This window comes from Grus americana, chromosome 18 (assembly GCF_028858705.1).
Source record: "Grus americana isolate bGruAme1 chromosome 18, bGruAme1.mat, whole genome shotgun sequence".
NCBI classification, from domain to species: domain Eukaryota; kingdom Metazoa; phylum Chordata; class Aves; order Gruiformes; family Gruidae; genus Grus; species Grus americana.
The window spans coordinates 11,494,986-11,518,095 of record NC_072869.1 but is presented as its reverse complement, the minus strand read 5'-3'; the positions used below and the strand labels follow the sequence as shown (position 1 = coordinate 11,518,095).

Genomic DNA, 23,110 nt, shown 5'->3' with positions numbered 1-23,110 from the left:
TCTTTCCTTTCAATTAAAAAGCTCTGCTAGGGGCTCCTCAGTGTTTCTTTCTTTCCACGACCACATACTGGACTCTTTGTCCAGCTGAAGGTTTCCCCTGGGAGTCTGTCTCCCTTCCCAAGTGGCTGGTTCACCTCTCTGCCCAGCGATGTACAGGATTCAGGAGATGCCTGGCAATGCAAAGCCCTTTGTTAGCAACCCGGCCTGACCTCCTCTCGGCGGTCTTCAGAGTATTTCCTTGTGAAGGGCAAGCAGGTCCCGTCTGTTGCATTAAAACAGCAGATGCTGGGGCTGTCTCATGCAGGCCATGGATGTCTCTGATGCGGTGGCAGAGCCTGCGAGTCCCCTCGAGGCTGTACACGCTGTGTATCTGCATCACCCGCCGACTGGAGCCGTAAATCACGACGGATGTCAGTGCGCTCACTGCAGACACTGCCTGTAATCTGATGGGCGCCTTTGCCATTTCTGAGACGGACGCTACAGTCCTTTCTTCTTATGCTTTATTCCATTACTGAATAAAGTTCAAAACTCTTGGAGAATAAAAAAAAAGCAAAACTGCAGAGGGGACACATGAGGGGATATAAGGAGATCTTTCATCTGTGTTGTACCTCACTTGACTGCTGTGGGGTCAGCGGAGGCCAAACTGCTGCTCTCGCTGATGGCAGCCCAGGTGAAACAGGGCCAGGAGAGGGTGACAGGCAGCACCCGCCATGTCTGCTGCTCCACCCAGCTTCACCTCCCTCACTGGCAGCAGCAGAGCCCCTCTCCTCCACAGCCCCACGGCCACCGAGCCCTGCCACCCCTTTAACCCCAAGCACCAGTACAGGTTGGGGTTGACCTGCTGGGAAGCAGCACTGCAGAGAAGGACCTGGGAGTCCTGGTGGACAACAAGCTCTCCATGACCAGCAGCGTGCCCTCGTGGCCAACAAGGCCAATGGTACCTCGGGTGCATGAAGAAGAGCATGGCCAGCAGGTCAAGGGAGGTTCTCCTGCCCCTCTGCTCTGCCCTGCTGAGGCCACATCTGGAGTTCTGTGTCCAGTGCTGGGCTCCCCAGTTCCAGACAGACAGGGAACTACTGGGGAGAGTCCAGCGGAGGGCTGTGAGGATGATGAGGGGCCTGGAGCATCTCTGGTATGAGGAAAGGCTGAGAGAGCTGGGGCTGGTTAGCCTGGGGAAGAGAAGACTGAGAGGGGATCTCATCAACTCTTACAGATATCTAAAGGGTGGGTGTCACGAGGAAGGGGCCAGACTCTTCTCAGTGGTGCCCAGTGACAGGACAAGGGGCAACGGGCACAAACTGGAACACGGGAAGTTCCACCTGAACATGAGGAAAAACTTCTTCCCTCTGAGGGTGACCGAGCCCTGGGACAGGCTGCCCAGAGAGGTTGTGGAGTCTCCTTCTCTGGAGAGATTCCAAACCCGCCTGGACGCCATCCTGTGCCACCTGCTCTGGGTGATCCTGCTTTGCCAGGGGTTGGACCAGATGATCTCCAAAGGCCCCTGCCAACCCCCACCAGTCTGGGATTCTCGGACTCTGTGATTCCCCGGGGCTGTCGGCCTGTACCACAGACTCAGGCATCGCACCTGAGCAGCGGTGGGCGCCAGATCCGGCACCCCGAGGGCAGGAGGCCCGGCCCGGTACGGGGGCAGCCCCGGGCCCGGTAACGGGGAGACGCGGCCGCTCCAGGACCCGCCTGAGGGCCGGGTGGGGGGGGCCGCCCGCTGCCCGCCACTGCCCCCTGCCGGCCGGGCCGCGCGGCAGGGGCCGGCGCGCAGTCGCGGTTGCCATGGCGCCGCGTCCGCAGCCGGGGGCCATGGCGGCTGAGGGGGCAGTGGGCGAGCTGGAGCTGCGGGCGGCCATCGGCTTCAACGGTAGTGTGGGGCAGGGGGGCACCGCTGGGGGGTATGGGGCACCATAGGGGACAACTGGGGTGGTATGGGGCGCCATAGGGGCAGCTGGGCGGATATGGGGCACCACAGGGGACAACTGGGGGGGTGTGGGGCACCACAGAGGACAGCTGAGGGGTATGGGGCACCATAGGGGCAGGTGTGGGGAGGTATGCGGCACCGTGAGGGGTAGGAGTGCGGTATGGGGCAGCTGTGGGGCATGAGTTGCCAGCAGAGAGGTTGAGGGGGGGCAGCTGTGGGTCTTGTCTGGGGCTGTGGTGCTGTGGGGGGAGCAAGGGGTGCGCGGGGCCCCTCCTGCCTCCCTCGCCGCCTCCTCACCCTCCCCATGCACGGCATCCTGGGGCCGGCATCCCGAGAGACAGATGTGAAGTTAAGAACAGGAAAAGTTTGACTGAATTGCAGGATTATTTTTTTTCTTAATTAGCTTACTAGAATGCGAAAGGTTTCATTTCAAAATAAAATCAACTGAGGCTGCACAAAATCCTGTCATAAAGACTCCTGTGACCTGGGGCTGGGGGCTAGGCACTAGGGCTTCTTCAGCCAACTGCCTTCTCAGGAAATTTGTGGCTTTGCAGCTATTTTGAGGCAGGTCATGGCAACGTGGACTGGTGTTGTGGCCTCCATAAATCAGCAGGTGCTCCTGGAGAACTCTGTGCTGAAGGGCTCAGACCTCTGGGTCTCTTAAATCTCCTTGTAGCTGTAGCAAGCACAGCACGGTCCAAAACTTGTAAGGGTGACCCTGGACTTTTATACGAGGTTGTTCTGCTAAATGGCTTTGGGGGGAACTGGAACGCTCTTGTTTTTGCTCTCCTCGTGAGATAAAACTTGGGGAACAAGCGATTTCCCCTTAGGGAGTGCGATAAGCAAGGCCTCCGGTGCGGAGGTGTTGGGGAGAGGTCCGCCTGCTCTTGGGACTGCCTGCTTCAGGCAGGGGAAGAGAATTTGCCTGCAGCCCCCAGACCCATTAAGAGCCAGCAGATCTTTCACTCCTTTCTCTTGCAGGGCATATACCCTGTGGCCTGATCTGCCACCCTGATAAGGAGCACGTTCTCTATCCCCTGGGATGTACTGTGGTTATTCAAGAGCTGGACAGTAAGAAACAGACTTTCTTGCACGGCCACACCAATAATGTCTCCTGCCTCGTTGTGTCCAGGAACGGGGTGTATGTTGCTTCTGGACAAGTCACTTTTATGGGCTTCAAGGTGGATAATGCTCTATTTTTTAAACTGTGTAATATTGACCAAAGAAATTGGAGTTGGCTTGCTAGCAGTGGGAACACCTTTCGTTTATTTTTTCTTTTGTTGGAAAACGAATGCCTACAGTGGGAGGATGTTGCAGAGAATGGGAAATTGTGGCTATTCCATTGCTGGATGTGCCTTTATGTTTTTATAAAATATTAAGCCTTCCCCCTAGGCCTGGGATAACCAGATTGAGGGGTCTCTTAATTCAGGTCCTTTTTACCCAAAGTGTTGTGCCCATGTGGCAGCATAAATCTCATTAGACATTAAATAATAAATGGTGTTGTATTTAAAGTGGTACCTGAGTTCCAGAACTGTTTCGGGCTTTCAAAAGCCCTTGACAGGTGCCTACCTGCATTTTAACACCTCTAAAGTTCTTTATGGTTTAATTTTTGCCTATTTGAAAAGACCCTGAGACAATGGAATGAATCAAGTACTAGTGTTTTCAGTATTTTAAAAGCTAAGTCAAATACCCAGTGTCTCAGGGTAAATTTTGATTCTGAAATGAAGTTACTCAGCTGGTAAGCTGGAGTAATGTTTCTTACAGCACCTAATCTGAAGCCGTTTTGTGTCAGGGGAGCCCTGGGCTGGACAGAAGCTAACCTTGGGCTGGGCTCCTTCAAACAGCTTTCCTGCCAGAGAAAGTTTTTCTGATGAATTCTATGTGTTATATCTAATGCTTTGGCTTTGACCCCTTCTGCTTTGCACCTCAGGCAGAAATCATTCTGTGGGATTTCCAGGGGAAGGAGTTACTTGCTCGGCTGTCACTTCACAAGGGCAAAATCGAAGGATTAGCGTTTTCTCCAAACAGCCTTTATCTTGTGTCACTGGGAGGCCAGGACGACGGCAGGTAACGATTTCCACCTCTTGGCACACGATTTCCAACAAGTTGTAGGGCATCGAAGAGCGCTCTTAGGGAGGACTCGCTCTTCCCTCTTTCCCCCGTTGATCTCTGTCCTCAACAATCCAGCTCTGGCAACGGGAAGCCGGGTGGGATGCCTGGGCAGAGCGCAGGGTAAGGGCAATGATGAAGGGATCAGCTAATTGTCAAGCTGGTGTCATCGCCCAGAAACCTTACGGAGCCTGCACAGTTACCAAGCTTCGTGCACTGCCCTGAAGAAGCATATATTTCACTGAGGGCTTGCTTTGACACACAGACAAGTGGAATAAAAAGTTGTTTTATATCAGATTCTATGAGTGGCCTAAGATATGATTTGAGTCTTGCTCAGCAGAAGGAATCTGACAAATACACATTCTTCAGGAGCAGGGGATGTAAACTGCATTTCCACACATTTGTGATAAGGTTTTTCTTGGCTACAGTCTTTACGAAGTTACTTTTATTGTGTATCCTGGTGGGAACAGACTGTAGGAAAACAGGTTTCATCTTGCATTTGTTTTTAAGTAATTTGTTTTTAAGTAATGTCAAAAAGTGAAGCTATTTAAAGCTTCTCCTTCTCCTGCAGTGTGGTTGTGTGGCACGTCGGTAAGAGAGAGGCTGTCTGTGGGAGCCCTGCCTCGGCACGCAGCGCGGGGAGTACGACCGTCGTGGCGTGCTCCAGCTGCAGAGACGAGATGTTTGTTACCGCTGGAAAGTAAGGTTTTATTTAGATAATAGAAATGAGGGAAAGAACCCATGGACCTATTTCCTTTTACAAAGAGTCTTTACTTAAATACAAGGAAACTTAAGCAACTGAGTGCGCTCGTGTTTTTTCTTTTCACTCTGAATGGACCCACGAATATCCGTCAGCTTGTCCCTTTAAGGCATTTCTGCTTATTCTACACATTGCGATATGTTTTCAAAGCAGCACGGAGGGACCCGCATGCGTCACTTCTGTTCCTGATAGCAGGATTTTGTACTCGACATTCCCTGTGCAGTGCTGAAAATATTTAGTTGCCAATGCTTACACAGGAAAAGCAGTCGATGAGTGGCTCTGAACAATGGTTACTTAATGTAGAAACAATGATATCTTGCAGGTCATTGAATCATCTCCTGTCCTCACCAGATGTGATGTACAATTGGTCACTGGCTTGTAACAAAAGTTGGTACAAAAAGTCACATTTTGCATGGATTTGAGACAGCCCCCGTATATCTAGCCTGACATTTAAACATGCTCAGGACCCGCCCCTCCCTTGAGATCAGGGAAGGCTTTAGATGCTCCTGGCTGCAGTTGCGCTCATGAGTGCTGTCTTTGCAGTTTTAACTCTTTGTTAAATGTAAGGGCAACTGTGTGTAAAGATGTGAGATTGGCTTTTATGTTGTATATTAAATTGTGCTAGAAAATAGTTGAAAGCATCCTGTGCTGTTCATTTCCCATTCTAGGAACTAAGATTCCCACAGCGCATGTCTCTTTGGGAAATGAAGTGTCGAGGTTGTTGCATACTGCTCCATAATCCTCGTATATGTTTTTGCTGATCCTTTAAGATTTTTGATTTACCTGGAAAAAGTTGCTGTGAGAGATAGCGGAAAAGACAGAGACTTACTTCTACACTCTCTGATATTGTTCTTTTCCCTCCTTATTAAAATTTCAGACTAATGTAGCCTTGTAAAGGCTTTTTGATTCACTGAGTAGGGAAAGAACATGGATGTTTCTGCACATATGGATTTGATCCCACTATATTCTTTCTTATAGTGGGACCATTCGAGTATGGGAACTGGATCTAGCAAATAGGAAAATCCGCCCGACTGAATGCCAGACGGGGCAACTGAGAAGAGTGATCACGTGTGCTAAGGTAAGTTTTAGCCAAAATGATTTGGCTAAACTGAGAAGCTCTCAACAGACTAGAGAAAATCCACAAGCTTTTATAGTACTGTTAGAAATGCCAATTACAACTGCATGATGGCAGTGAAGTCACTAAGTGTTGGCTCATGGCAGATGGTCTCCCACAGTTTCTTTATCCTGGGAGAAGAGTGTTTTGAATGCTTCTGAAGAGAAGCAGCATGTATTTTAGTCACAGGCTCCAGCACCCAGAGAATCTCCCTTTTGCTTCAAAATATTATCTAGATTTGGTTAGAAAGTGTCTTGCGTTCAGCGATGTAATGGATCTTTGAGTGTGACGGGATGAAAACATTGGCTGTATCCCCTGAGATTAAATCTTGGCAATACACTGAAATAAAGCTATTTATGCAGCCCAGTGCTAGGCTTGGGACAAGCGTCTCACTCTCTGGATCGTGATCTCTCTTTTCATGCTTTCCTATAGATGGCAGATGATGATAATTATTTTTATGTCGGCACATCAACTGGTGATGTCCTGAAAGTGAATACAAACAGCAAGCTGATGACTGACTATGGGCCCCAGAAGGAGAAGTTTAGCTCGGTAAGTAGCAGCTCTGTGACTTGAATTTTTTCCTTATCCTCCTCTTTGTTAGCAACTGAAAGTAGGGCAACCTCCAGGAGAACCATGACGAAGTCGATTCACAGACTAACCCTTTTTCTGTGCTCTTAGTTCTTTATGTTTCAGTCTTGATCCTGAAGTCTGAGACCATCAGCCCGGCTTTGCTCAGTTTCATTTGGGTCAGGATCTGGGTTTTACCTGAACCTCTTGTGTCATCCCACAAACTAGCTTTTATAATAAATCTGGTAAAAGTCATAAAAAATGAAAAACAGTCATAAAAATGGAGTAGTTCCTGAGTTGTTTATTTTTTTAGGAAGATACTAGCTGGAGTGAGACAGAAGACATTCCTGGGAAGGCTGGTAGAAGTGCTTATTTGAGAGACTTTCCCACACTTACTGCTATAAGGTTCTACATTCAGATCTTACAGATTTCTTAAATTTTCTGGGCTGAAATTTTCCAAGGCAGCTGTTTGCCAAGAAGAGTATTTTGGAAAAACTTCAGAACACTGCAATTGCTCTTAAAAAACCCCCAACCCCCTAGATTTTTGTGCCTGTTCCCTGTATTATTGCCCCCCTTCCCTTCAGGAGGTCATCTTTTTGAAATTCTGATTCTGCCACTGATGAGGCAGAGGGCTTACTGAAAAAGATAGTACACATAATATAATTAAAGAGTTTATTATAACGCATATGCACAATTGGGACAAAACAAGGTTGCACAGGGTACATTGATTCTATTGCTTTTTAACTTCTGAGTGCTTGACTTCACAACTTAGCTTTTTTTGTCTATAATTGGGACTCTTGGGTCTTGGTATGAGTATCCTCAGACAGGAGTATCTCCTGACTAAGGAGCTTTTGGCCTTTCATTGTACAAGAATTCTGCATGCAGGGAGCCGTAACGATGAACAATCAGCACCAGCTAGTACGCTTGTTCTTGATTTCTCTTTATTTGTTGCTATAAAAGATTTCTTGTAGCTTCTCACTTTATACCCAGTGGAGGGAGAATTTAAACACTTCCTGAAAGACTTTCTTGCATAAGGTTGAATGTATTTTGTGATTCTATCAGCAGCTGTGAAAATCGGTGAGCAGCAGGGGAAGCAATGCAGATGGAAGCACCGAATGTACTGTTAGGGATGCCGTGGGGAAGCTCTCCTACAAAGAAGCAGATCTTGTTTGAGAGCGAACACAAAACTAACAGGAACTGTAAGAAAAATTCAGCAGTAAACCCCAAAGAAAAAGCTACTCTGGACTTGTTTCTCTAAACCTCCTGACCTTTGTTTGTACCAACACATGCACCAAAAAAAAAAAAGCGCCATATACATGCCCATTCAAAATGTAGTGTTTCTTGCATTACAAATGCAGACCCGTATCTCTGTGATAACTTGAAGCCACTGAATTCTTTGAAATATATTTCAATGTTTATCTATTCCAGAAAGTTGAAGGAGTTACTACTTGTTTTTCCCACTTGCATTGTAGGAATGTAAGTAATTTAATTCTGTGTACATATTAAGTGACAAGAATGTTTGTATTTTGTTTTCCTGATGGAAATTGTAAGTTTGCTGAAGGTGTGGGTATACCTGTGCCGTACGCTGCTAAGCTAGCCCTCTGCAGTCGTCCTGCAGGGCTCTGCATCCGCACAGGACCTGTGTCCTGCCTGATCTCTGCTGTGTTTTATGCCAAGGTCTTGATGATTGAATATCACCTCTTCTTTTAAATGCTTGCATGCTTTGAGTCCTCCTACACCTAGCAGCAGTATGTGTACCTTGCCTAGAGTACCTGGTTGAAGCCACGCGAGGTCCTGAGCTCCCTTGCCTTCGGGGCGAGGGAAAGGTGCCAAATGTATTGGAGACAAAACTTCACAAAGGTAGGCTTCTGAGACCATCATTAAAGAAGTGATCAGATAGGGTCATTAGCAGGATGCTGTGCAATTTGGGGGTTGAAAGAGGGCCTAGGGCCTCTTGGAGAAAAGCAGAGGCTCAAAGCCAGACCACAGTCCAATCTATACTGTGAGGGGTTGTATCGTAAGGCAAACCATAGGAACCGCAGTTTGTGGCAGAGACCTTTGGAGCATCGTGAGCTTCAGCTGACACTGCTTCTGGTAGTGACAAGCTGAAGAAAACCAGGACCTTTGACTGTGTGAGGGACTGACAAGATGCTGGGGAGGAGGAAAGATCGAGAAGTGGATCTCGTCACAGCTGCCTGCCAGCCTTGAGGACGAGACCTGAGCTGGTAGGCATTAATTTGACTTAAAACTTTGTTTTATTAGTGTTATGTAATGGCAGCTATTAACATATAGCACTGGTCATTTTGGGAGAAGGGAGAGAAAGGAGACGTTCACATTGGATGGAAATAACAAATAGTCCTTCCAATCTCCTCCTTTGTTGCTTCAAACTGACAGCTCTGTTCAAAGACAGGCTATCCAGTCAGACACATGCTCAACCCTTCTCCTCTTGCTTTCTTCCTCTCTGCTCTCTTCCCTCACTCTTCCCAATGCAGTTTCCACGTGCCCGAAATGGGAGGTTCATCAGGGCAAACCTGTGTTGTTGCAGTCAGTGAGAAGGTGCTGGTACATTTTTATCTGCAGCTACTGTCAGATCCACTTTCATACTTTCCAATTCTCCCCTCCTAGCTCCGTACTGTGATTCCCTTTCCACCCACCCGTTGCACATCTCTGCATACAAATAATACCTTGTCACTAGGCTGTCAACAAGTCCCTGGTGAACACACGTAGGATCTAATGGTTTATGGCAGAAATTTCCAATTGTAACAGAGCCTTCAATGCCAGAAGAGGTATTTTGCAGATGTTTTTTCAAGTCAAAACCACAGCATTAATCAAAACAAAAGTATTAACTTCCTTGTTTCTACACAAGTTAGTACATCATATTGCTAACCCTAGGAGAAGAGTTGATTTTTATTTTTCCCCCTGCAGAGCTGTGTGTATTTCACAAGACATCTTTTATGTCTCTCTTGAAAATGTTTCACGTGTTAGTACTTGTAACAAAAATTCTCACCTCTCTAGCCATGCAAAGCAAAGCTGCCATATAGCTTGTGTCAGAAGTCAGCCATGTCCTCTCAAGGTAGGCATGCCTGCTCCGATGCACGGCTTTTGGGACGTGTACTGCCTTTCCTAGCCAGGCATTTCCCCGCTCCCTGCCAGGGAGGTTGGCCGTACAGCCTCCAGTGCTGGAACCGTCCCGGCCTCCCTCCCCGTGGAACCATTTTCATCACTTCATTGCAATTCTTAGGTGAAAAGATGCATATTTGTTATCCTGTGTCTCTGAAAACCTTGTTCACTGGTCACACCGCGGAATGACGAGCCAGTGGCATACCATGAAACTCTAAACCTGGAATCCACAGCCACCCCACAACAAGCTTATCTTTCAAGAAAGAGTTCAGATACTGCTTGGGTGAGGAGAAGATGTTTATTGAAAATAAGTTCGGTCAACCTTAAAGGAACTTTGCCTTTAGATATATAAGACTGTGTTTATTATATAGACATGATCTGAAGATTTCTTTGTTTCTCTTTTGAAGAGGAGTGGCAGAATAGTTCACTGCTACGATGAAGCAACTTGTTTTCCATCTACATGGAATTACGTTTAAGTGCATTTCTGTAACATCTATAAATACGGGAATAAACAGCAAAATTAATTTTTATCCCCGTCATGGGCTTGAGGATCTCTAAGGCACCCGCTCAGATGCAAAGTGGGATGTACAACTGCAAATGCATCTTCAGAAATAGCTGGAGTGATTTGCATTGTAAAAAAATAAAATATTTAAAGGAAGTGCACTGGAAGAGTTCATAGAGTGCTCAAGAACTTTGCAAGAGATCAGAATGGGACAAAGAGCAAGTATCCCTGCAGGGAAGGGAATGGGCATGCTGGATTTTTGCTGGTATTTTTATTTACAATCACACTTCAAAGCAGTGGTTTCTTTTTGTAAGAAGTAAATAATGAATAGTCATATTTTTAACCTCCTACATTAGACTCCACATTTCATCTACAAGAGGACCGCCAGTATATAAAATAGAATATTCATGGCATCGTTAATGTGAACTGTTTGACTCCATGATTACCAAGTGCAACTTATAAAGCTTATCTGTTTACTCACAGTGATTCAAAGAACAGACTGGGCAAGAAAGAAGCACAATTGTCAAGTTAAGGTTGAAATCAAACTCTGATGATTTTGAGAGCCTGGCAATGAATTCTGGCCACTTTAAGGGGTTTTTTTCCATCTTAATAATACCTGTTTCCCTCTCAAATCGAAGAACTGAAGAGAATACCTTGGAAAAATCAAAACAGTCTTGGCAGTGCTGCAAAAACTTTAATTTATTAGCAAGTAGCAGGGAGCTGTAATCAGATAAACTACGTAGTCATAGGTTTGATTTCTAATGCCGCCACCTGCCATAATGCTAAACCCAAAGGGCATCTGAGGTGGAAGTCTTTTACAGGAAAAACTGCAAAACAGTAGATCAAAAGACAGTTGATGGGCCTGTGATAACAGGGGACTTGCAAAATGCTGCCATCATCTCATAGGAAATTTTTTAAAACGTTGTTCAGAAACAGTTCTGCTTGTGGATCGTATTTCTAATTAAAAAGAATCCCTTTGTTCTTGTGCTTTTGCTAAGAATATTTGCATGAAACCTGGCTTCCTGCCTGGTAGTGTTGTGATAGTGTGGCAGAAAATCCTCTCTGGAGGTTGTGTTTTTCACAGTGATCAGTCCTGATGTTACAGGAGACTCTGGATATGCTACTGGTGGAAACAGACTAATGAAGAAATTAGTGCAATTAAATTAGAAATCAAGGATTTTTTTTTTCCTTTTTTTTTCACAGCAATCCACGCTTATTTGATCCTGAAGTTAAACAGTCCTTCAGTTAATGTGTTGGTGGGTGCAAGGCTGCTTGGAGTGCCAGCCCTGGAATGGCCAGTTACATATGCAGTGATTTTCATTGGGTTTTTAATTCAAAAAGTATAAGCAAGACTTTTAAAAGCAATCGATTGCTTCTATATTGTTGGATAATTGAACCAAAGTAATTTTTCCAAATTCACCAGACTTTGTGGCTTTTGCAACATCCTTTCCAGATCTAAATATCTCAAATGTCCATTTTCTCTTCTTCACTTCCTCTCTCTCCTTCCTTTCCAAACAGAAAATCAACACTTTCCATCTTTCATTCTTTTAAACACTCTGAAAGTGTTTAATTCTGAAAAGTTACTGGGGTTAGGCCAGATTAATGCTTGAAAAGAACAGGAATGCTGGGTGGTGCAGCTTGGATGTCAAACTTCATCATAAAGTGCTGACACCTATATTTGGTAAAAAATCACAAGACAAGCACGTGACAGTCATTTCTTCCTAAAGAATAAATGCAGAATTATTCTGATTTCCCTCTTGGTTATTATTCTTTGGGAATTCACTTCTTCAGGCATTCACAACAGTAGATTGTGCTAGAGGTGTTTGGGGCTTTTTTTGTTTTCCAGAAAAAACTCCACCAAATAGAAATTGTTGTTGTCACATAATGGCTCTGTGAGCTCAGGCTTAAAGAAAAGGGAATCATAATATTGTGAAACTGCTGGTACTATCACACCAGATGGCAATACCACTTATTAACCTAGGTGGTGGGAAATGTCGCTGGTGTCTGTATTGCAACGTAAGGACTCCGTTGAGCTCCACGTTTATGAGTTCCGGCTGGCCTGTCTGACATGGAACCGTGGATGGCGATGGGTGTCTGCTCTCCTGGTGAGGGTGGAAGTGTCTCTTGTACACGCTGGCTTTGTGACTGAGCTGACTTTTCAGTCCAAGTTTTGATGGCATAAAGCTCCTTTATTTCCTTTTTTTTTCTTTCCATTTCACTCATGCCTATGTTCCCCGAAGCTAGTAGGAATCTTTTTCTGAGTAAAAATATGAGGATTTAACCCTGTAGAAGTAGTTTCACCACTCTTGCAGCCTATTTTGGGGTGTCTCAGATTCTCAAGAATTGATCTGTTGTGTTGTGTACAGGAGTGCAGTATTACTTCACAGGTAGCAGAACTGAAGCAGAGACTGACTTTTCTTGACGTTTTGTGGCAAGGCTAAGGACTGGTTTTGTTTGCTGGTTTTGTTTGGTTGTGTGTTGGTGTTGGGTGTTTTTACTGTAGTCTGGTACTTTACCCATGGAAAACCATTTCTCCTTTTTCTAATGGCTGACCTGTTGCTCTACTCATCTTAGTAAATAGCAAAACCCATGCTGATGATGAGCTGACTAATTTCCAAAGCTTTTCTGTGACAACTGTCTTTTATTACTAATAGGTGGGAGATGAGTTTCCATCTTTCAGATGGAGAGACAGGCCTCGGACACGGAGATCTGTCCTAAAAGCAGCTGTAGGAAAGGATGCTTAGGCTGAGTTTTATCCTCTGTTGTTTTCATGTCTGATAGATGAAGAACCAGTGGAAGGAAAAGCGGAGGCACTAATACAAAATGTCTGTGTTGCTTGCTGGAATGAGGTAAGGATATGTAGGCTCATATGTGTTCCCAGCTGCTCTGAAGGATCCATGAAGATGCTGTTTGCTTGCTCCTCATACTGTACTAGTTCATATATACCTGCAATTAATAACTCTTTTCTCTTTTCTCCCTCTAGAGAGTCACTCTTTAGCCTAGGTCAGTCAAAGAAAACTGATAAACCATATTTCAGTGACATAAGCACTGCCGTTGGGAGCACGATACAGACTCCGTTGTGCTATTCAACATGACTGCAGCAATAAAGAGACTCTGCTTCCATCCAATTGTGGTTTAATCCTGTTTTCTCCTAGGGAGTCACAGCTTTGCTTTTGCTGAAGAGAGGAGATTTAATAGTCGGCACCGGAGGAGGGATTGTAGCTCTCTGTAAAGGCTCAAACTACAAAGTAATGAAGTGAGTTTGTAGATGGGAGAATCAGGAGGGGAGAGGTGATAATTCCCCCAGAGGGTCACAGTAGAAGAAGAAATCACTTCTACGTAAAGGCATAATCCAAATAAATCTCAGTTTTTCAATCCTGCAGACAAAGTAGATGGTATGGTTCCAGCATAATGAAGTTGAAGCAGGCTGAAAATTACTGTGTGCATTTGCACAGAAGCGAATTCCCCTACTCATCATTCATTTTAAATGACCATTGTTTCCTTTGAAGCATTAGGAGTCAGATCCTAAATTGATGGAAAGTGAGACAGATCTGTTGAAGGCAGTAAAATTATGCTTATTTACACCAGCTGAGAAAGAGTAGTATATGCCATCTAAAAAAGGGTTTGTTGGAGGACATGGGATTGTAAAGGAGGTCTCCGCTAATTTTATAGACACGTGTTTGGAAGTGCCAGAGTACATGTAAAGCTTTTTTCTGCATACAAAATAGAAAGCTGTAGGCGTCATTTCCCCGTATGTGATTTGAAAATCAGGCTCGCAGTTATTCCTTTTGCATTGTTTGAGTAGCCAACCTAAGTGTACGGTTCTGCAAACTTAGCTTTGTGCAACTGAATCTATTCCCAGAAGATCTAAACCGTCTGGAAATATTCTTGAATATGGGATATTTAAGTGCACTTGAGCAAGAATATCAACAAAGATGCTGTTACCTTAGGCCCTGGTCCAGAAAACAAAGTCTCCAAAGCATTGCCTCTGCAAGCCCTGGCAGAGTAGCAGGTGGGACAGGCAAGATCATATGAAGTATTAGCGTGAGACTGAGAATGAAAGGTTAGCCCTGACCGCGTTCTTGCATATTGATATCACAGCCTAAAATGGAGCTTTTTTGGGGAAGCAGGGAAAGTCATGACTTTATAAAGTCGGGGAAAAAAGAAGCTGGAAAATAAGTACCTCGAGGTCACTGTCAGGCCAAACCTCTGCTTTCTCTTAACAGGAAAATTCAAGTTCAAGGTGCTGTCACATCCCTGACATGTAGAGGTCATGGTCACCAGTTCTTTGTCGGGACAAATGAGTGCCAGATTTATCGAATTAACTACACTGCGTTTAAAGAGGAGCTGATCACCACCTGTCATAATGAAGCCGTCCACGACATCATTTTTCCTTTGTGAGTATAACTGGCTGGAATGCTTTTGGCTGGTGAAGAAGTTTGAGTAAGCTGCCAGTAAGGTCAGGATACCTACGTAAACACCTTTTAACCAACAGGAACCCAAACCCTATGAACGTCCTTACGGGATGATTTATACAGGCAATGCTGTCATCTACCACTGAAATGCAAGGGTGACGGGGAGCAGCTGCTTGAAAGCAGAAGGCGGCAGTTCAGTTTGAGAATTGGAAAAAATCATCGATCTACAGCAAGAATTTGAAAAAAAAAGACTCAAATTATTTATGTTTGGGTGACAGCAGTGATGGCAACCTCCTCCTTTTCTCCTAGGGCTGGTGCTACGAGACTCGGGCCACGTAGTCTGCCAGCAGTGCAAATCCTGAAAGTCTGCTTTTGTTGCAGCTAGAGCTTGTAGAGGCGTCTGCTTTTCTACCCACCTGTAACATCACCTGAAACTTGACTAACAGAGTCGTTCAAAGAGGCTTTTTGGGTCTCTCAGCCTCACATCATTTCATGTTTGACAGCATGGCATGTTATATTAAATTCTAGGATTGTGTCGAGAGATGCTGGATATACTGGTGTGTCTTCTGTCTGCTTTTGTCTTGTGAACAGACAGCAAATAGTCCCTCTTCCTGTACAGCAGGATCGTGACACATTAGTTTTTAAACAACCCACAATGGATGGTTTCTTTCCTCTCCAAATAGAGAATGGGAGTGTGATCCCGATGAAAATTTTTATTTTTGGCGTGTTGTTATTGCACCGCTTCTTGACACGTCACAAAGGACCAAATCTTATCGAGGTACAGCGAAGTGCACAATGCACAAAGCCCTGCTCCCTGCTTGTCACCAGCCTGAAAAATCCACATCCTTCTAATTTAATGAGAAAATCATTTGGAGCTTTAGGGTAATCTCATGCTAATAGACCTGCCTGACACATCTGCGTCACAGGTATTTGGATGAGCTGGATTTAGTGATGATTGCAAGAACTACAGGACTACATCCTTGCATATATGTTTAAACTTCTTACACGTTAACTGCTCTTGAACAGAGCATATCACTGATTGGGAAATACAGGCTTAATTCCCCTGTTCTGGCTTATTTCAGAACACTTCAGTTGCTGATGTTATCCTGCTTTATAAAGCACTCGTGCAAGCTGGGCTTGAAAGGGGCCATGCTTTTGTTGTGCCAGTTTTCTCTGTCCTGGTTCATCTTTCCGGGCATTGATGGTGATGCTGAACAAAAGCCTGTGGTACCTTTCTAGATTTCGCTAGCTGTCATATCCCTAGGATGTATGGTTTAGAGCTTGTTTCAAAGCCTTCAGTCCCATAGCCTTTGAAATGCTGCAGGTCTTTTTTTATTCAAACATGTATAACAAGTGTATGATGAACAGGCTTTTGCCATCATTTCTGTTGCCTTTGGCACTGTTGAATAGGAATCATCCAGTAAGCAAGATAAAAAATGACATCTTTACAATATAAGGCTGCTGTTAGTCCCCAGTGTTAAATCTGGGCAGTCAGCACCTCTACACTCACTTTGGTGTCTATTATATAAAACACGTGAAGTTGTTTAGAGATTGAATATGGGAAATAAATGTCACAACTTCCAAAAAGTAGAAAGAATTCTTTTAGTTTCACTTTCAATGTTCCTTAAAATGAATCCTTGAGTAGAAACCAGCCCAGGGGAAATTTATGTGAGAAAGGTGATCCTTTGTCTTAACCACGGTGATCCCAATTGGGAAGATTACACATTAGAAACAGCTAAGCGTCAAAGGATGAGATTTGACAAAGAAAGAGGCATTTTCTGTGTGCCCCCTCCTCATTATCTCTCCTCTTTGAATTCTCCAGGGAAACTTCCAACTTGTTCGCTACCTGCTCCAAAAATGATATTCGAGTGTGGCACACCCCAGAGAACAGGGAGCTCCTACGAATCGTCATCCCCAACGTGACCTGCCATGCCATAGAGTTTATGAGGGATGGCAGGAGCATCATTTCAGGTAACGGTCAGCCCAGACCCATGGTTGAGACCAGTCTTCAGGTATTGTCATATTTAATAAACATCAGTATGTTAGAATGAAGAGAGGATTAAGTTTAAATTCAGTTCATCGCTTGACCCAAAGGCCTCTTTACTTGCAGCTGGTCCGATGAACTTTGCCCACAGCCCCCAGTGTCCTGGTGCTGTACTTACGGTGTATGTGGAAGGCAAGGTTGGGAGACCTGGCTTTGGATGTGAATTCCAGCAATTCAGAATGTGGTTCAGTCTTATTCAAAAGACCTAATTCTAAAATATTAGCCCTGTTGTATGCAACAGCTTAACATGTGCTGTATGTAAAGCACCTTTTGCATAAAGCTGCTACCCGTCACCATATGCAAATTGCTTACACAGGAACAACTGCAGTCCTAGAGCAGTGGTGCAGTCCCTCTGTTGTAACCAAACCAATTTGTCCATAGCCAGAATCAAAAAGGAATTAAATTTTAATAGTTTCTTTGGGACTATAGCTCTCCGGACTCATCTAAAGTACAGCAGTTTTCACGTGTATATAGGTGATCCAACAGGGTGGGGCTTATATAGGAACTTAATAAAAAACGGGTTCATTTGGAAAGGAAAGAGAGACAATAATATGAGGAAAATCTGTGCGCCTGGGTAATGTTTTTTTATATTCACCAGCTTGGAATGACGGGAAAATCCGTGCCTTCACGCCAGAGACTGGACGGCTAATGTATGTCATTAACCATGCCCATAGCTTGGGAGTGACGGCAATTGCTGCTACAAGTGACTGTAAACGGATTATTAGTGGAGGAGGTGAAGGGCAGGTAATTTTTGCTTAAAAACCTGGAGCAGCTCTGTGCTCTCATCACGGGGCCTGCGAATTGTCTGCAATTGCTTAGTCAGAAAGTGAGCTATTCTTAGCTTTCACTTGAGCAAAGGGCTGAGTTCGAAAATATTACCCTTTGATACAGGCAAATCTCTTGCTCTCAGAGGGCATAATGTAAAACAATGCCCCGATTTCTTCTGGCATGGTAGGCTTGGAAATCCTTCTAATGCAGAATATGCTCTTAATCCTTTTTGTTCGTTTGTCTCTCCCCTGTATTTGGCTTATCTGCATTAGTCATTGTTTGCAAGCTTCTGTCTAACAGTCTCTAGCACAGATCTTTCTGTCATTGCTTTGGAAGCCAAATGGACCTGTATGAATTCATTTAATAGCACAAAGTTCTCCTCATAGCGCTATAGTGTCTATGGGGTAACTTCCTCCTTTTCTGGGATGGTACTATCTGGTTTAGGTGATGGTGTTAATGAAAGACTCTAATAATAACTCAGTTTCTAATACAATTATGGAAACATTCCAATAGAAGGAACAATAAAAATCAGAAAACACATTGTAGGCATCATACCTGTGCAGTTCAACAATTCTTTTCTGGCATACAAAACAAACCCCATGTACTTTAGCTACTCCATGCACTTCATATAGTTGTGGCCCTTTTCAATCTGTAAAAGTGACACTCCTAAGGTTTATATAATTTAAATACAGGGGGGGTTATTTATATTAAAAATAAATCATTAGACTTGGAAGGCTCGTGTTCGGTTTCTTGCCTTGTTTTGGACTTCCTCTCTGCAGTCTGGCAAGCACTCTGAACCAGACAGGACGTGTGCGTGGATTCCTGACTGTGATTTAACCACTCTGTTTGTGTACCCTGATCTCAAGTGTTCAGCATGCCATGCTGGAGATTGCACGGGAAGTCTAGAAGAGTGAGGAACTGAACTTAGGTCTTCTAAATCTCAGGCTAATGTCCTAATCGTTGAATTTCTGAATCATTCTGCACTGCAGCCCTCCTGTAGAGCAGTACTGGCAGCACTGCCTTATCTTGCTGCATGAAGACATTAGACATGATGAGCCACTTCAACCCTTCGCTAATAAAAGAACAGTTAAGTGCCTTGGATGATTAGCTAGGGGATGCAGAAGATGAAGGACCTAGATTCTGTATCAACACACAGAGAATGGCACAGGCTCTGGTTAGTCAATCTCTGAATTGAAAAATACACCTGAGACAGGATTAAAGCTAAAGGTTGGTTAAGTAGAAATGAGAACTGCAGGGTAGCACTTGCAGTATTCATTCCGAACACAAAAAAAGGTGTTCTGAAATGCTAATGGTTCTGTCAAAATCAATCATCTGAAAGCTGTGACTTTCGGGGTTGTTTAAGGGATCTGGATGCTCTGATCATTTAGCAAGTGGGAATTGGACATCCAGATCCCATAGGTAACTTGGCATCAGACTTGAAAACATGGAAGGTCAGCTCTCTGTTATTGATGTCAGTGTCTACATTTCTAAATTTTCACCAGGATTTGACCCTAGCAGAATGTAAAAGCAAATAGATATCATGAAGTTTGGCACTAGTGGGACAGTAAATGCGAGATGTGAAGGATCAAGTCCTCAAAGCAGATTGATTTTTGCTGTTACCACTACTGGGAAAAGAGGTGCTTTCAGGCACATATTTCACATCAAAGATTTAAAGAGCTGGTTTGTATTTACTTACTGACATGATATGTAGCACAAATAGCAGGTAGCTGTTTTATATTCCATTTCAGAAGCCTTGCTCTTTGATCTTAAAAGCACCACTGGAAATATATCATGGACTGGATGCTTTTTCCTGATCAAGAGATGAGTAAACTGAAGCATGGGAGAGTGGGAACTTGGCAAAAACAAGGTCTGGGGTTAATGGTCAGGAATTCCTGAACCAAGTGGTTCAACTCAAGAACTCCGTTTAGTTTTACAAGTCAGCTGCATGAATAACCCAGAGGAAAACGGAGATGGTCTGTTGAGATTCAGTATGTGTTATAAGAGAAAGGCAGAGTTCAGGAAAGCTGTAGGCAGGCTCCTGAGCTCAGTCAGGACCAGGTCGTACAAGAGCAGATATTTGTCACTGATTTTCAGGTGAGGGTCTGGGAGATTGGCAAAAAGACTCAGAAGCTGGAGGAGGTTCTGAAGGAGCACGTAGCTGCTGTGTCCTGCATTAAGATTAAGAAGGACGACCGAGAATGTGTCACAGCCAGCCTTGACGGAACGTGCATCATCTGGGATATTGTGTAAGGAGACAGATAAGTATTGCAAGGCACTGAAAGTGCTGGTAATGTCTCTGTTGGGTCACTGCGTCCTATTTGGGACACCACAGAGTGAGGAGGAGGGGAAAAAGAGCATTGGGAAACAAAAAAATACTAGAAAGTACAATCAAGTCAGGGAATGTAGAACCTCCAATGCTAGAAACTTTTCAGAAAAGTTTAGACAAATGTTCATCTCAAGTTGTTTTCTTGTATTGGATCCTGCTTGGCCAAGGAGGTAGAGCAGATGATTCCCAAAGTTTCCCATTAGTTCCGTTTTCCAGCACTTGATGACTCTTGTCGAGCTATCGCAGATCTGCAGACATTCTGCATTGTGGTAAGGATAAGGAAATTTTTGCGTAGTAAATAGCACCTAGAAAGCGTTCTGGATTAAAAAAATTCATTTCATATGACAGCAGATCAAAAGTCTTACAAGGCAGCTGTGGTGGGGAACAGAACTGATGGCTTCCTGAAACCCTGAACTCAGACCAGTACCTGAAAATAGCCAAGTAGAAAGAGAGATCTGATGCATAGCACAGGCAGAGATAGTTCAGGCAGTCAAAGTCTGGTTTTTGACCCTATTGCTCTATCCTGTTGGGGAGGTGTTTTGCAGGCGTTTTACAAGAAAACAAATGATTCTAGCCAACACGTTGTTCAAATGTGTGTGTTACCATCCTGAAGAGTACCAGATAATCACCAGTGGAACAGACAGACAGGTAAGCAAAACTGCAGGAATTCTGTTTGCAATAATTCCAAAACACAAAGTCTGAGGCTTGTTACGTGGTGAAGCTTCTGAACTTCCACAGAAGGTTGTGTTACAGGGCAGTGCTGAAATGTGCGTGCTGTGGATGCACGACTGAGCTCTCCTCTCTGGTCTGTTCTCTAGATTGGATACTGGGAAGTGTTTGATGGCTCTGCAATCAGAGAAGTGGAAGGGTCTGTATCAGGTTCTATCAATGGGATGGACATCACATCAGATGGGGCGTACTTTGTCACAGGTGAGTGGGTGGAGAAAACTAGAAAAGAGGTCATACTAAGAGCAGGAAAAGGAAGGCATTGAACCAAGGGTCTCAGTAAAGAAAGGAAAAACTAGAAGGAGGGGTCCGCTAAAGGGGAAAATAAAATTAATGACTGAAGAAAAATGCTTAGAAAAAGGCTGTGGTTCAGACTTGGAAGATACTATGGTTCAGTCTTGCAAGATGTAATGTAAAGGTAAAGACAAGGTTCGGATGTCTCCAAGAGAAGAATACAGGGTTTCACCTTGCCCTGCCCCTCATTTAGTTCAGTGGTGTTCACTGTGCACTTGAATGATTTGTTCAAGTGTCCTACAACAGAAGCCTGGCAGTCTCTGTCGGTTTGCAAGCGGGAATGGCTTCAGGCTCCATCCAGCCTCAGGCTCACATGTTCCCCACCATCGTGACATCTCTTCTGGGAGCCTAGCACTAGCACAGAGGAGCCATGGTACTGTATATCTTGGCTACAGTTAAAAACCACAGATTTGGTGTCAGCACCAGTTGTTTTAGATTAACCTGGTTAAACAAGTATTGGTTAAGAGCCTTTTGAAGACACTCAATATTATTCGTACCAATTGCTGGCCATAGCTCACTGGGATCTGCTGGTGGAGGTTCTGAACAATTTTCTGGACACTGACTCTCTACTTCAGTTGAAAAGAAGTAGTTTTTGCCATAACGCCCAAGACAATGTACCCCACTCTTCTCAAATCAAACGAATGCCTAAGTATTCCCCCGCCTGCGATCTGGGAACAAACAGAACTCCAGATAATGGTTTGTTCTTCCTTTGTGCCCAATGCAGGTGGTGATGACCATCTGGTGAAACTGTGGGACTATAACGAGGGTGCAGTGACTCACGTTGGAGTGGGCCATGGTGGCCACATCACCTGCCTCAAGATCTGCCCTGGGAAGAAGTACATCGTGAGTGTGAGTGCAGACGGTGCCATCCTGCTCTGGAAATACCCAGACTTGCACTAACAGCTGGCACAGGAGCTGCTAGGCTGCTACTCCCTTGGCCAGTCCTAGCAATCCTTTTCTCTTACCACTGAGGTTGTTTTAAAGCATTTGTACTATTAGAGGAGATGCTATTTTTATACTCTCTGCTATGCATTTACCAGATCCTTCAGATATCCTTTCTAGCACTGAATAAATAGGTCTGATTTTTTTCAGAGGGGCTAAGTATTTGCTGTTCCTTTCAGATTGGTGTGAAAGGATTCATCACTTCTGAAAATCATCTTGGCTGTTATAACACTTGCATGTTGTTACTGGCACCTTTCCTGATAGTGTCTTAGCATAGTCTTACTTGTATGTCTGCTCATTTTTGCGGGCTCTCTCTTGCTGTCACGTGGTCTCTCTTTCTCTTCCCTACCCCCTTCTGTCGTCCCTTCCTTTAATGAATAACTTGTTGTGTAAATTCAGTCTTCTGTGTTCATTTTAATTTGTCTGGTCCTGATTAAGGAAAAAGCCCTCAGCTCCAACTCAGGCGTTTAACTGGGAAGCTCTTTTGAGTCAAGCTTTTAAATCAGTGTTCTCAGAGGAATACAAGGATGTCAGGGCTTCTTCATTTGCGGTGTCCAATTTAAAACTCTCTTCAGGGGCCTGGTTTTCGAGAGTGAGAGTGCAGTCATTTCTAAAAATGCCTGGATGTTTCCAGCTAGACACACTCAAATTCCTGGTCACTGGCCTAATTTTTCAAACGGGCTCCAAATTTGCATGAAATATGTATTTAGTTTGAGAATGAGTACCCGGTATTGTATCTGGTATTAAACCCAACTGCTCTCAAGATGCTGTCTGTTTAAAGATCGGTGTAGGCACTGAAGGGATGCAAGTGAAGTAAATATTTCTTTTAGAGCATTGAAGGCCTGTGAGAATTCTGCCATATACTCAAACGGTAGCAAAATGTTGCATTCCTTAATGTTAAGGCTTACAGACATTTTAGTTAACTAAGACGATGATTTAAAGGCAGTGTCAGCTACATACAGTCATACCTGGATTGATGGCATTAGCTGTTCTGGTAGGCAACGGGGAATAGGAATTTAAAGGTATGATTGCTTATTATTCATTATGTGCCACTAAAAACATTTACTGCTCATAGCACAGTGTGGGTAGATCCTTTTGGACTGGCTTGCAGGGTATCTGTGCACCTCTGTTGTTCATCAAACACCATGCAAGTCATATTCCTTCTGGTTGAAATATCTCTGCTCTTATTAATGGAGTCTTGAGCGAAGGAATTCAGCCATTCCTTCCTCTTTTCCTTTGGAGTCAAGCCTTGATGCTATGCAGCGATAAACACTCCAGCAGGTTTTACAAGCTCTGCAGCAATGCTCGCTGTGGTTTGGAAGGCAGGATCAAACCGCTGGAATGTGGGACAGACAGGCAAAACATTTGTGCTCGTGCTAGGGGAATGAAAACAGAAGCGGAGCCTGTGAGAGCGAACGTCCCGAAGACCCACGTCACCGCCAGCTCCCTGTGCTCTCGAGGTGCATGGGTTTGAGATGCAGATAACTGTCCCG

At 44.4% G+C, this 23,110-nt stretch overlaps 1 protein-coding gene across 1 annotated transcript; it reads left to right on the top strand.

The window, feature by feature from the left end:
* Positions 1-1,801: 1,801 nt before the first annotated feature.
* Positions 1,802-22,397, top strand: CFAP52 (cilia and flagella associated protein 52). Its single transcript, XM_054847020.1, has 14 exons — positions 1,802-1,873; positions 2,912-3,111; positions 3,861-3,997; positions 4,611-4,739; positions 5,778-5,877; positions 6,346-6,462; positions 13,258-13,358; positions 14,329-14,499; positions 16,340-16,488; positions 17,160-17,305; positions 19,424-19,575; positions 20,201-20,303; positions 20,474-20,585; positions 21,400-22,397. The coding sequence occupies exons 1-14, from the start codon at positions 1,816-1,818 to the stop codon at positions 21,573-21,575; spliced, it is 1,851 nt and encodes a 616-aa protein (XP_054702995.1). The 5' UTR covers positions 1,802-1,815; the 3' UTR covers positions 21,576-22,397.
* The last annotated feature ends 713 nt before the right edge of the window (positions 22,398-23,110 follow it).

Coding starts and splice junctions, on each gene's coding strand:
- CFAP52 (XM_054847020.1), top strand. CDS start 1,816: ATGGCGGCTGAGGGGGCAGTGGGCGAGCTGGAGCTGCGGGCGGCCATC. Junction 6,463..13,257: donor AGAAGGAGAAGTTTAGCTCG/GTAAGTAGCAGC, acceptor GTTTTCTCCTAG/GGAGTCACAGCTTTGCTTTT. Junction 14,500..16,339: donor CACGACATCATTTTTCCTTT/GTGAGTATAACT, acceptor TGAATTCTCCAG/GGAAACTTCCAACTTGTTCG.